The sequence below is a fragment of the Phocoena sinus genome, chromosome 1 (assembly GCF_008692025.1).
Source record: "Phocoena sinus isolate mPhoSin1 chromosome 1, mPhoSin1.pri, whole genome shotgun sequence".
NCBI classification, from domain to species: domain Eukaryota; kingdom Metazoa; phylum Chordata; class Mammalia; order Artiodactyla; family Phocoenidae; genus Phocoena; species Phocoena sinus.
Window position 1 is genome coordinate 110,360,352 of NC_045763.1, and position 13,967 is coordinate 110,374,318.

Below are 13,967 nucleotides of genomic sequence, written 5' to 3' on the forward strand. Positions count from 1 at the left end.
GGCCAGCGGAGTTCTCCGCATGGGTTAAGGCCAGTTTCTGGGAGGAGAGATGCTGGGTAGGGAGGTGTTGGCATGTGGGACCCGGTACAGCCTGGTCCTCTCCCACATTTGGGAGGGGCCAGAGCCTGAGAGGATAGCTGGGCTGGTCTGCTGGAGAGGTCATCTGACTGGCTGTTCAGCTTGGGCTGCACACGCACCCTCTCCTGTACCAGGCCACACAGGAGCTGGTGCCCATACACGGTACGCCACCAGGCTCTGAGGACACCCACTTCGCCCCCAGCGCCTCCGGGTAAGCACTGGACCTGGGCTCTCATGCTGCGGCTGGGGGTGGATGGAGGAACTTGTTGATCACTTGGGGGAGGGAGAAAGGAGTTTTCCTTTTCTAACATGAGTGCCTGCTTCCTTCTCCAGGCACCCATGTACCCACAAGAACACATACTCATGTCAGCTCAGAGATTGCACCTGCTGACCTAAAGATCCCAGCTGGAGACTCCGAGGGTGAAAGGCGCACAGTGGTGGAAGCTCTGTGGGCAGGGCGTGGGGCTTACTTGGAGGCTGGGGCTGAAGGTGGGGGAAAATGCGGTTATCTCCCGCCCCACATACTTAATCCTGCTGCCTCGCCTCGCCTCCCTTACACTGCCCCAGGAACACCCAGCCAGGCCATGGAAGGAAGGGAGGTGACCGCAGAAGGGGATCATCCACCTCAGACCAAGGGCTGGGGAGCCTTGGGACCAACCCTAGAGTCTGGGAGGGTTTGTTTGGTGCTAGTTCTAGCAGCATCCCTGATCAAACTTGCTTCCGGAAGGATGGTGAGTGGTGGGGAAGGTGGAGGCTCGCCTCTTACCCTCCATTTGGGCTCCCAAACCTGCCAAGCAGGTTGTTCTTTTTTTCTGCAACAAAGGAGAGGAATGGGTAAAGGGAATCCAGGCTCCGGACCTGGGGTCATAAAGCGACCCAGAAAGGCTAGGACGTTCCCCTGAATTGGCTCCTGTGTCCCTCCCCCAAGGGCATCCAGTCGCACCATGTCTGTGACCAGCGGGAAGATGGGACTATCCCTGGCTCAGGAGATCCTCAGCCACCTGGGCCTTGCCAACAAGGTAGGCGCTGCTGGGATTGTAGGAATCTTTTTTTTTTTTTTACATCAACACAGGGGCTGGGGGGTGGGACGGGGAATAGGAAAGGGAGAGCTGGCCCTGAGGCCATGCCCAGGGCCTGGCCGGGCAGACTCTGGTACCCCCGTGCTCTTACAGACCGCAGCTTGGGGCATCCTCAGAACCTTCTTGAGCTTCAGTATAGACAAGGATGTGCAGAGGCTGCCAAGGGCCATTGCAGGCCAAGGTGAGCCCCTTCCCTCTGCACTTGGGCATATTACCTTTTAGAAACCAGTCTGTAGACCGAGAAGGAGCCCGGAAGGAGGAACTGACGATACTCCATAGAGTATCTCCTGGGCAAGAGAGAGGAGGTTTCACGCTCCTGCTAATGTAACAATCTCATATTATTTTGTAAACATAGAGCAGCTCTCTTTTCCTAGGTTTACAAACTGTCTTGTCAAGAGTAGAGGAGTGAGCTGTGGTTAGAGATAGGTTAGTTGACCCACCAGGGCACCAAAGCTAAAATTTTTGGCCCAATTAATGTCTAGGTGGCCAAATACAGATATGGATTCAGTTGCCAGAATGAGGATGGTGATAACACTAGAAAAAATAGCAAAAGAGCCACCATTTCTTAGGGGCTCCTTGTGTGCCAGGGCCTATGCCAAGCACATTACACATTTCAGTGAATCCTCACATCCTTGTTTTATAGATGAAAAAACTGAAGTACAGAGAGGTTAAATACCTTGCCCAAGGTCACACAGCTATTAAGTCACCTAGTCTCCTACAATACACATAATGATCCTATAAGACATATAACTGCCACGTATCAACTCCTGGTCTATATCATAGGTGTTGGTCTATCCTATAAGCTATAGCATACTCTTGGCACCCAAGACCACCTTTCTCCACACTGGTCAGACTTTGTTCCGTATTATCCGAACTTAAATTGGCAATCTTGGTTTGAGGAATTTCATAAACAGAATCCGGTCATTGTGCTCGTTGAGCTAGGTCTCCTAGTACAACTGTCCCCCAAAACTTATAAATAAAAAAGCTCACCAAAAATTTGAAGATGGCATAGCTTTTTGTATACTGGTCGAGAAATCATCATGCCTATTAACAGCTATTCAAGACAGTACATAGAAGCATTTATTTTATCATCCAGAGATTTCCATTTTGACAGTAGATTACTGTACTCATCCAATAAAGCCTGTACTTTTATAATGAGTGAACCCTAAGATTCATTTGAAGAGTTGTGGTTATCTAGATTCCTGTCAGAAAAACAAACTTATACCACAGCAATAAATGATTGTAAAGGATTTGGATTACAGAGTCCTGTAATCCAAATCCTTTACAATCATTTATTGCTGGTAGACTTTTGGATGTAAATGCCAGATTTATCTTAGAAGTACAAGTCAAAAAATAATACAGGCCTATTTTTCTGAAAAAAAATTTTAAAAAAGGAAAAACTCGGGCTTCCCTGGTGGCGCAGTGGTTGAGAGTCCGCCTGCCGATGCAGGGGACGCGGGTTCGTGCCCCGGTCCGGGAGGATCCCACGTGCCGCGGAGCGGCTGGGCCCGTGGGCCATGGCCGCTGAGCCTGCGCGTCCGGAGCCTGTGCTCCGCGGCGGGAGAGGCCACAACATTGAGAGGCCCGCGTAACGCAAAAAAAAAAAAAAAAAAAAAAAAAAAAAAAAGGAAAAACTCAATCAAGACACTTCCAAACTATTCTTTTATGAGAGAAATGTGAAAACATAATTGTGATGAATATTTATTCAGAAAAATGACCTTTAAATGACAGCTAATTCAGGACAAATTCAGACCAATCTGAACCATAAAATGAAGGTTCATTATAAAGATCCTAGGGCAGTATGAGATGCCAAATATATTCTCAAGTAACAAGACAAGAATTATGTTTGATATAGGTTTGGTATAGAGGGTACTTGTACACCATTGGGAATATTCAGTTAATGAGTGACTCCTACCCCAATTCTATAACTACGGAGTAACAAGAGTTGGAAGAATGGATACTGGGAAGCATTTGGCAGTCTTCCTCACAACATAAAACCAATGATACATGGAATTCAAAAGAGTAGCCATCAGGGAATTCCCTGGCTGTCCAGTGGTTAGGGCTCCTTGCTCTCACTGCTGAGGGCCTGGGTTCCATCCCTAGTCAGGGAACTAAAATCCCACAAGCCACAGCCAAAAACTAAATAAATAAATTTAATTTAATTTAAAGTGCAAAAAAAACAAAACAAAGAGTAGCCATCAGGCCCACTGACAATTAGGTAATGAATGAATCCAAATAAAATATTCACTTCATCATTTTTTTGTTTGTTTCTTTGTGGGAGTTTATGATCTGTGGGGTTGCCCTAAGTGTAGGTTTCAGGCAGTTCTGGGAAGGGTCTTAGGAGTCAAGTGACTGAGATAACTCTGAAAAAGAGGATAATAGGAAATGATGACAGCACCAGTGCACAGCTCATGACACAAACAGGTTTTCTGCAACCAAAAAAAATTTTTTTTTAACATTTCTTTCCTTTTTTTAAAAAATATTTATTTATTTATTTGGCTGCACTGGGTCTTAGCTGCAGCATGCAGGATATAGTTCCCTGACCAGGGATCGAACCTGGGCCCCCTGCATTGGGATTGTAGAGTCTTAACCACTGGACCACCAGGGGAGTCCCCCAAATATTTTATTATAATCAGTTATAGCTCATGATTTGAATATGTACTATATCTCTATTATTTCTAAACTGAACCCTCCATTACCATCTTTAACCAAAAGGCAAGAGGCCTGGTGCAGGTATGAGAGAAGGACAGTGATGCTGAACCCCAGGGGTCCAACCAGGAGAAACTGAGGTATAAAGATGAGGATAACAAGACGACCCTGGTAGGTCAGGATCAGAACGGGAAGTCACATGACCCTGCTCCCTATCAGAGCCCCATCAACTCAGTTTAGGGACAGGGTGGGTGTATCCTCCTTGGACTTTCTCGAACTTGTAAGTTAAAAACAGTCTTTCTGGATTTCATGCTGTAAATCTTTTTTTTTTTTTTTTTAAGATTTCTTTTTTAAGATTTTTTTTTTTTTTTGGCTGCATTGAGTGTTGCTGCACGCAGTCTTTCTCTGGTTGTGGAGAGCGGGGGCTACTCTTCATTGTGGAGCGCGGGCTTCTCATTGCGGTGGCTTCTCTTGTTGCAGAGCACAGGCTCTAGGTGTGCGGGCTTCAGTAGTTGTGACATGTGGGCTCAGTAGCTCCGCAGCACGTGGGATCTTCCCGGACCAGGGCTTGAACCCGTGTCCCCTGCACTGGCAGGCAGATTCTTAACCACTGTGCCACTAGGGAAGTCCCTCATGCTGTAAGTCTTTATAGGTGGCAAGTCTCCTCTATCTTTTCTTGAGTAACTGCCCTTGAAGCGAGGTACTCAAGAGCGAGGCTCTAAGCTAGTGGCAGGGCCAGGAAAGACGTGGATGGAACAAGTAATTGTCCAGTAATATTCCCCACAGCAATCGATCTTTCCTGCCACTTCATTACCCTTACATAATGCATATTTCTCTTTTCCTCGACTCTCTCTTCACCAACACTCCCTAGAATAATTCACCATGCGGCCCAATCCCTAGTCTGTGAGAATGTCACTACCACCACATCCACATTCTGTTTCTTCCTCTACCAGCAAACTGAGACAATTACCAAGTTCTGATGCGTATCCTTATTTCTTGAAGTGAGACTGATCTTCTAAGTATCCGAGCTGAGTTCAAAAGAAATTTGGGAAGTCCCTCTACTCTTCCCTCCAGGTGAGACTTCGCTGGTTCTTAACCTGGAGCCCTGGAGCTTCACCCCTAACCTCCACACTGCACACAGTGGAGCATAGTCATGTCCTGGAGAACTCATGGGTCTTTGGTGAATTTAGTGCAGGACTCCAGGCACCACACAATCTCTGGGCCAGCACGAGGGAGAGGACAGAGTGCCTAAGCCATAGTAGTGGTGGGTCTTTCTAATACTTGACTTTCTTGTCTGCAGAACGCAGTGAAAGGGAACTGCCGGTCAGCCCTACTAGCCCTGTGCAGGGCTGATGACCTCTGAGACCTCATCCCCATATGACCTTCAAGAATCTGAGATTCCCATGTATGGGTGAGCCTGCAGGAGACCAGCTGGGCCTCCAAATAAGATAACCCCTCACTTGAGCACCACATGTTCCAGCTTCTTGTGGAGTCTGGAACTCCAAGTTCCTCTTAAATCCCTTAATTTCCCTCATTTCAAAGTGATATGTGCACCTGGGTCCCCTAGCTCTGTCTTGGGTATGCGATAATGGGATCTCTTTGATAGTTTCTGCTCTACTCATTCTTTCCGTATTCTGGCCAGCACATCTCACTGATATTTGAATTCTTTTGGCAAACTTCACTGTCATTTGTGTTCCCTGATTGAAGTTTGGGTGGAGCAGGACATGGGCTGGGAGGAGGCCTTGAAGCTGGAGGTGCCTTTCATGTTGGATATTCAACAGGAGTCCTGTTTGAGGCTCTAGACAGCAGTTGTCAACAACCCCCCTCCCTTCGGTGTCTTCCCTCCCCCCCATTAATCTCTCTTCACCAGGAAATTTCAGGTAAAATAATTGAGAACCAGGAACCAGGAACAATGAGGTCAGAAATGGTTAGAGGTAGCAAGGGACCATCTGTATGACCTGAGAAGCAAGCAGAGAATCAAGCTACCCCTCCCCTGCACGGGAAGATTGGGTTATCAGGGTGCACAATCCCCAAATTCATCTGTCCAAAGCAGGAACTTGGAAACCCAGCTCACAAATTATAGTACTACTTCCAAAAGAAGACCTACCGAAAACAGATAAAAAACAAAAAAGGAAAAAGCAGGCTTTGGCTCCCCCTGCTGCTTGTATTAGAAATGACAGGCCACCCCCTCACACCTTTTTACCTCCCCCTCCCCCTTTTTGCATTCCTCAATTGAGGCAACTACTTAACCCCATAGCTGCAGGGTAAGGCAAACAACAGACCTCAGGAAAGAAGTTTTATTTCCAATCCCCTAGGAAGGCATTACAAATAATGGAGATAGAAACCCAAATTAAACCCTGAAACAAACGGATGGATACGGGTGGGCCTGCAAGAGCAGAAAGTAGGGGAGATGGGTTCTAGACAGGAACCTCACCCTGGAGCCTGAGTCTGTATATTAATGTGACTATTCTGGAGAAAGGGAGTTGGGAATCAGAAATCCTCACCCGACCAACCCCAACGTTGCCCAGGATGGCTGGGAGGAAGAGGAGGCAGCACGTGAGGGCAAAGACGTCACCAACTCTGACCTTGGCATTTACTGCCTGCTCTGATCCCCAACATTCCATAAATAAGTTACCCTGCATATCTCAAGTTGAGCCAGGGAGCAAGCAAAATAGCCCCAGCCTCACTGAGCGGGGCTACAGGAGGACACAGTCGGACTCTTGCTTCGGCCTCTGCCGACGCTCGGCAGCTGGGCGTCCAAATGCAGCTCCTCTCCCCTGTATCAGATTTAACAATCGGTCACCCATCAACTGTGGAAGAGTCCAGGACAGAGACTCTAGATGGAAGCAGGGTCAGGATTGGGAGAGGCAGTGGGGAGAGAAAGACAGGAAGGGACCCAGGGGAGAGGGACAGACAGGAGAAAGGCCCCGAGGGAAACCCTGAAGGGACGTGGCAGGAATAACGAGTGTCTGGACCAGGGGAAGCAGGAGTGGCACACTGAGGATGTGGGAACGCTGGAGGGGCAGCGCTAAGGGCAGGGGGAGCAGACCCACCTGTGGTAACAGGGCACGTGCTGCCACGGGCTGGGCGGCTTGGTGCTGTTGGTACTCCTCTTGCTGAAGTTGCTGGGCCAGCTCCAGGTCGCTAAGACCCAATGTGCCTTGCGACGGCTGCTGCTGCAGGGACAAGGCGATCAGGTAGTCCTGGAGAGAGGGGAAAGAACGGGGATGGTGAGGGAGGCTGGGGAGGGGGGATGTCCAGGCTGTGTTTAGGTTTCCAAACCAGCCTTTCCTGGGAGTTCCCTGGCAGTCCAGTGGTTAGGACTCTGAGCTTCCACTGGCAGGGGGCACGGGTTCAATCCCTGGTCGGGGAACTAAGATCCCACAAGCTGTGTGGCCAAAAAAATAAATAAATAAATAACGACAACAAAAAAAGCAGCCTTTCCTCATCCTTCCAATTCTCCAGCTCCTTCTCCAGAGCAACACATATAACCAAGTTTTTTGTTTGTTTGTTCTTTTGTGGTACATGGGCCTCTCACTGTTGTGGCCTCTCCCGTTGCGGAGCACAGGCTCCGGACATGCAGGCTCAGTGGCCATGGCTTATGGGCCCAGCCACTCCGCGGCATGTGGGATCTTCCCGGACCAGGGCACGAACCCGTGTCCCCTGCATCAGCAGGCGGACTCTCAACCACTGCGCCACCAGGGAAGCCCCAGCCAAGTATTTTACCTCTGGTGCCAGAGAATACACACCAAGTGCTGAGATGGTCCGAAAGGTAACAGAGGAGAAGGGCATGGCTGTCATATGTCACAGTCTCTAGATAATAAGATGCAGGCAGCTCGCACCTATGGCAAGAAGCTCTCTGAGGCGGACATGCTCTCTGAACCCTCCCCAGAGACCCCACACACCTGGTCCACCTGCCGCTGCTTTTCTGGGGAGCCACTCCCACCTTCTGCTCCAGGTCCCTTGCCTAGGGAGTGACTTAGGTGAAAGTCAGAGTCACAGAAACAGCTGTCTCCGTCCACGTTGTGCAGGCTCTCCCACACCACTTGCTCCTCCTGTAGAAAGCCCTGGTCGGTGACCAGTAGGTACAAGTGACCCTGCAAAGAGGAGGACAAAGTGCATTGGCGGGACAGGTGACAGAGGCACCTATCTGAGATGTACAGAGACCATTGGAATCAATCGGTGTGCTAGCTGGAACGTGTCAGTGTGAGCATGTGGATCTTTTATAAATATGCGCGGCTGTGGGGAGAAGGAAGGGCTGTCTGAGTCGTGGTCAGCTGGGTGTGAGTATGGTGGCCACTGTGGTCAAACATGGAGTCCTCGGGCTAAAGTCCCGCATACAACCCTGCTTCCTACCCTACTTCCCATGGTTCTCTGGGCTCGCCTGATGGTTATAAGGATAAATCCTTTGAGAACCAACGACCTTTCCCTCTTCTACTCAATTCCTAGAGAGCTCAGACAATTTTTAGCTTTGGAAAACTATAGTATTGTTCAAAAATTCCACTGCCCCTTCCTGGGAGAGGATTTACACTTTCTTGTCCCACTGATAGCAGGCTTACTCCTTATGGCTTGCTCTGGCCAGTGAGATGTTAGCAGAACTGACATTGTCACTTCCAGGCAGAAGCACTAAAAGCACGCATGCGGTGTGTTCCCCACCCCTCCTATGTTCCAGATAAAGGCTGTTTTGTCAGCCTGGGCCCCAAAGTGAAGATGATGTGGGACAGAGCTGCAGCCAGTCTGCAGTGGACGTGCAACATGTGTGAGAAATAAACCTTTGGGGACTTCCCTGGTGGTCCAGTGGGTAAGACTCCGTGCTCCCAATGCAGGAGCTCGGGTTTGATCCCTGGTCGGGGAACTAGATCCCGAATGCATGCCTCAACTAAGAGTCCGCATACCGCAAGTAAGAAGTCTGCATGCCACAACGAAGATCCCGTGTGCCGCAACTAAGACGGCACAGCCAAAATAAATAAATAAATAGATAAATATTTTTTTGAAAAAAGAAATAAACCTTTGTTGTGGTAAACCACTGGGGTTCAGGGGTCATTTGTTATCACAGCTTAATCTACCTTATCCTGACTGAAACACTGACCCAGAAGAAAAAGGCATGAGGGAATGACAGCACTCCAAACCCCCACCTCCTAAACCCTCATCACCTTGTGCTTAGTCATAGTGCTAAAGTGGTTGTTCCGGAAAAAGACGCTAAGTTCGCCCTCCTTGGCAGCTGTTGTTAGCTCACACAGCCCATGGTAGGTCAGCTGTGCAGCGGTGGTCTCCAGGAACTGCTCTGCAATCAGGCCTGGCAGCAGGGCACAAGAAAGTGGGGGGGGTGGCTTAAATGCAAAGTCCACGGTAGGATCATCCAGAAAGCCCCTGTCAAAGCCCTAGGGGTCAGTCCCACCTTGTGAAATCGCTTCCTTGAAGCCTGGCTGTATTCATTCATTCAACAGATTCTAACTGAGAAGCTACTTTTTGCCAGGCGTCGCACTAGGTACCGGGGGATACGTCAGTGAACTAAATAGACAGTTCCCCAAACTCCCTCTCATGGAGCTCACATTCTAGTGGGACATGGTGGTGGGGAGACAGACAATAAACACTAAACCTAAGTAGCCATCATTCCCTCCACATAAGATCCACAGAAGAGAAGGGAGGGAGGTCACCTTCTGTCACGAGGTTGGTGTCACTGGAGTGCTTGCAGGTGATGATCTTCTCTACCAGTTGGTTATAACTCAGTTTCCCAACGGCACTCACAGCCTCAGGACTCTGCATGAGCAGCGGGGTGGGGTGGTACCAAAAAAATGGAGATCTTTTACAGGAAGGAAGTGAAGCAAGCCCACAAAGACTGCAAACCCTACGACCAAAGCTTCCCGAAACTTTTGATGTCTGAAGAATTTACCTGTTTCCATATTGTTTGCTTGTATTTGAATTTACCCCCCAGAAAGGTGAAAATTAAAGGAATTCTGCACTGGATCCAGCCTCTAAACCCTAATCCCCTCCCAAGCCAATCTACTCCCTACCTCCCTAAACCCCTCCACACAAAATTTTGCTTCTCTCTCAGCTTGAGCTGACTGAGTCTCACTTGCGCCCCCGACCCTCACCTGTGGATCAACAAGCCAGCCATGGTACAGAGGTATGCCTAGTAGGTCAAAGATGCTGCACTCAGGTGTATACTCAAAATCAGAGACACCTGTGAATCGCACATTGACATCCAGACCTGTGGCCAGTTTAGGCAGCACTGTCATTGCATCGTCCACATTCTGGGGTAGAGAAGAAAATAATGGATAGATCAAATCAACACATGTATATTTTAAACTTACACAGTGCTATAGGTAAACAAGGATATATGTATAGCACATGGAATTATACCTAGTATCTTAAAATAACCTATTATGGAATATAATGTGCAAAATACTGAATCACTACTCTGTACACCTGAAACTAACACAATATTATAAATCAACTATACTTCAATTTAAAAAATAAAATAAAATGGAAAAAAGAACCTGACACAGTGTTATATGTCAATTAAATCTCAATAAAACTGGGGAAAAAAAAGAAAATGATGGCTATTCTAGCCTCCCCTCCCCTGCCTCTACTCCCACCTCCAGAAAAAAAAAAATTTAATCTTGTTGCTTTTCTTCCCTGGTGTTCTCTTACAATGGAAATTCCTCCCTTGTCTCAACCCTTCTTTATCTTATGTAAATGAACATATTTTCTAGGACAGAGATACACCCTCCCCCTCCTGCAGAAAGAAATTATGGTTCAAGGAACCCTCCTGAGAAGCATCAGAAAGGCCTCTCTTAATAGCCTGGGTGTCTCCTTATAAGCCTGCAAACCCCCATGTCCACAGACCTTTCGCCTCACCTGCTGAAAATTAAGCTGAAGTCCTTCTGACTTCTCCTGGGGCTTGATGGATAGAAGGCAGTCTCCTACAAGACAGGATTCCTTATCAGCTTACCCCGCCAACAGTCCCAAAAGCTGCTTCCTCTTCTCCAGGAGAATGGAGGTAATGTCACAGAACCACAGATTTTCACAGTTGCAAAGGGCCTTAGTTTCTCAGAGGAAGAAATGGGCCCACAAAGGTGAAGGGTACACGCAAGGTTCCATGTGAAAGCTAAGGGAAGAATTGGGGTGACAACCCAGGACTCCTGACACCTTCACTTTTCCTTTTCATTCCCCAGCCTTGCAGAGAAACCCCACAGATTTTTACCTTCCCTGCCACATAAGATCCCCGCATGGGAGTCCCTCAACACTCTGGATTTCTGGCTCAGTAGATAGCACTGGAAGCGTTTGGGTAATTCCCCTTCAAGGCCCAGTCACTCACCAAGATGGGCCATGAGCTCATCTGATGCGATCACTTCCTTCTGAGGTGGCAGCTTCACCTGGAGGCAAGGAATGACAAAGTGTTAGCCAGGTGTGTGCTTTCCTTCATGGAGCACTGAAGGAGGAACCCATAGAAAGGCAGGGGGAGGGCAGGGGTTGTCCAGCAGTCAGGTGTGGTGGAAAAGAAAAGCTTGCAACTGGAGCAAGGGAATGAATGTGGAAAACTGCAAGGCATTCCCATTTGCTAGACAGTAGAAGACAGAGGAGTAGGACAGATCATTGTTTTGTTTCATTTTTAACGAATATCCTATCTCATTTGTTCAAGCTGGAGAAATAGGAAGAATAATCTGGAAAGTTTGGCTTGAGAAAATCAGAATGATCAAGGTTTTCTGAGCCCCCATCCAAGCTCTCTCTTACCTTCCACTGAAGAAAAAGGATGTTCATGATGGCGATGAGAGGGCAAGGGCCATTAGTGCTCTGGGTGATGATGGGTGTCCGTTCTCCCTTCCAGGGGATCCACTTTACACAGTAGAAGTCTAGCTCAGGTTGTCGGGCCCTGGGGGACTGGGGAAGTTCTTGGGGCCAGGAGCAGGCCCCCACTGTCTCTACCTCAGGCTGTGTCCCCTGGGCTGGCCCTTCTTGGCTTGAGCTAGCATCAGGTGGAGGGGACTCGAGGTTATCCTGGCCCTGGGCTGGCAGCAAAGCTTCATCTACTGGCTCCTGTTCTCCAGCTGCCCCATCAGCCTCTTCGGCATCCTTGTCCTGAGGGGGCTCACTGGGTTCTGACAGGACCTCATGGTTTTCAGGGCTGACCACTTCCGCAGTCCTGGCCTCACCACGGACTGGATGCTCAGGCTGATGGTGTTCCATGGTCAGGAGGGGTCAACTGAGGGGCACCAAAGGACTTTATTGTCCTCAGGGACTGGGCTTAATCAAGGCTTGATATGCAAAAGAGAGAACGATCCAATAAGAAGGAAATCATTGGGCTGGAACGCAAATAGAGCCAGAAAAATCTTGGAAAAGGAATGTAGTGCAGAAGGCTCGGTTAGCGTCTGTTGGCCACTCCTGGCTACAGGTAGTACAACTTTGGGGTCAACAGAAGGGCCCCAGGCCGGGCTCTTTCACCTCTAACTTGCTGTGACCAGATAGGACCAACGAGGGTACAGGACTTTCAGGCTTGGGGGGGATGATTCCGGTGGGATTGAAGACATTGGGTGGCGTCAGCTTCCCTGAAACAGGAAGGACAAGGAATGGAGACAAGACAGAAAGGGCGGGTAAAAGGAGAAAGAAGAAAAAGAGATGGAGAAAGAAATGTTAAAACTGTACTAATGATTATTAATACAGTGATCTTTAGCTCACCCTGTAATAGGCATCATGTCAGTAAACCCCACCATAGCCAGAATGAGAGTAATTCCTCTGCCCTACCCGAACCCTGTCCCTTGGCTCTTCAGGAAACACCCTGAGCACACATGGCTTATATCTTTAGGGCCATCTTCTCTCTGCCTCATCCCAAGGGCAAAAAGATGAACAGTCATATAGTGCTTGGGGTGAAGAATAAAGAGAGTCAATACCATGCACCTAAAGGCGAAACACTGGTGAGAAAGAAGTCCTTCTCCTCAAAGGACTCCACCTTCACAACTCCAGATTTACACAATCGCAAACCACAACAAAAAGATCCTGGGAGGAGCTTCCTGTAGGCTGGAGAGGGGAAATGCAGGCCCTGGGGACTTGAATCAGAGATCAGTTCTGATAAGTAATTTCAGATTAGACGTACAAAACACACACACACACACACACACACACACACACACACACACACACACACACCACCCGACCCCATTCTTCCAGTAAGCTTCTCTTGACAGCTAGAGCTGGGATAGCGACGTCTCCTCAGTTCCTCTATGCTCCGAAAACTGCCGAAACCCAGAGACAGTCTCTTGCCCACAACATGGAATATAAAAATACTGATTATTGATTTCTGTAAAACAAAAAAATGCTCTGTCTCCACTCCTCTACCCGTGCATATGTTCTTTCCATCTATTCCCATCTAGGTCATTTTAGATGTCAACTCTGGACCTGTTTAACCCGCTCTCTACCAGCACTAAGCATAGACATTTAATTAACACCATGGATCGTAGACAATAAAAAGCCACAAACCCTGCCCCCTGGAAAACATTTCCCTTCAACCTCCTTACTCCCCTCACCCCCTTGATCAGGGTGAGAAAGGGGGAGAAATTAAACTTGAGAAAAGTTTAAATTTTTTTTTTAAATTTTTTAAATTTTTTAAACTTTTTTAATTCAAGTAAAATTAAACTTGAGAAAAGAAATCTTTTCTCTTGCTTCCGCCTAACCTGAGACTATGCTTCCTTTTGTAATCCGGCAGGAATTTAGGGCTAGGGTAAAGCCTGGGGGGTGAAGTTGAGGAACAGAAAAGTTACCGAAATAAGCCTAGTCACCCAGATTGATCATCCTCCCGATTCAAATATAATTTATGCTAGCTGCATCTCATTTACATGTTGTTGATTTCGAATCATAGCAGCAAAAATTGCCTGCAGGCCTTAGGCTTTTTTTTTTCCCTCTCTCTCCTTTTTTCCTCCCTTCCCAAATGACACTTAGGATGAGCCTTAGAAGCAGAAACCAGAGCCTGGGACACTTTTTTAAAAGCTTGGAGAAAAACAGCGCTTATTTCTTAGCTTTTCTGTCCAATGCCAGAAATGATCAATAATTAAGCAGGGGTTGGGCCACTAGCTGGCCAGGCCAGTGGTATCCAGGAGCTGGATACCAGAGGGAGCTGGGTCTCAGAGAATCTGGGCAAAAAGCTAAGTGGGCTAAGTCTTCAGA

At 48.0% G+C, this 13,967-nt stretch overlaps 1 protein-coding gene and 1 long non-coding RNA gene across 7 annotated transcripts in view; one reads left to right on the forward strand and one right to left on the reverse strand.

Annotated features, from left to right (window-relative positions):
* On the forward strand, positions 1-8,648 carry LOC116752568. 2 transcript variants are annotated; one of them, XR_004349562.1, is made up of 5 exons: positions 1-289; positions 412-809; positions 1,007-1,097; positions 5,107-5,217; positions 8,479-8,648. It is a non-coding gene; the product is annotated as an uncharacterized LOC116752568 (long non-coding RNA). The 2 variants fall into 2 exon arrangements; XR_004349560.1 differs by lacking the exon at positions 8,479-8,648 and having other exon boundaries at positions 5,107-5,951.
* MINDY1 (MINDY lysine 48 deubiquitinase 1) overlaps positions 6,090-13,967 on the reverse strand; it is a 9,173-nt gene continuing 1,295 nt past the window's right edge. For 2 of the 5 annotated variants that reach the window (XM_032627699.1, XM_032627614.1), the window contains 10 exons: positions 12,698-12,853; positions 11,544-12,355; positions 11,128-11,185; positions 10,668-10,732; positions 9,902-10,060; positions 9,464-9,566; positions 8,960-9,102; positions 7,712-7,903; positions 6,860-7,009; positions 6,090-6,583 (listed from right to left, as the gene is read on the reverse strand). In XM_032627699.1, coding sequence (XP_032483590.1) covers positions 6,503-6,583; positions 6,860-7,009; positions 7,712-7,903; positions 8,960-9,102; positions 9,464-9,566; positions 9,902-10,060; positions 10,668-10,732; positions 11,128-11,185; positions 11,544-11,996 — 1,404 coding nt within the window. In that variant the 5' untranslated portion in view covers positions 11,997-12,355; positions 12,698-12,853 and the 3' untranslated portion in view covers positions 6,090-6,502. Of the gene's footprint in view, positions 6,584-6,859; positions 7,010-7,555; positions 7,620-7,711; positions 7,904-8,959; positions 9,103-9,463; positions 9,567-9,901; positions 10,061-10,667; positions 10,733-11,127; positions 11,186-11,543; positions 12,356-12,697; positions 12,854-13,967 lie in introns of those variants that run through there. The other 3 variants (XM_032627785.1, XR_004349320.1, XM_032627869.1) reach the window with 3 other exon arrangements.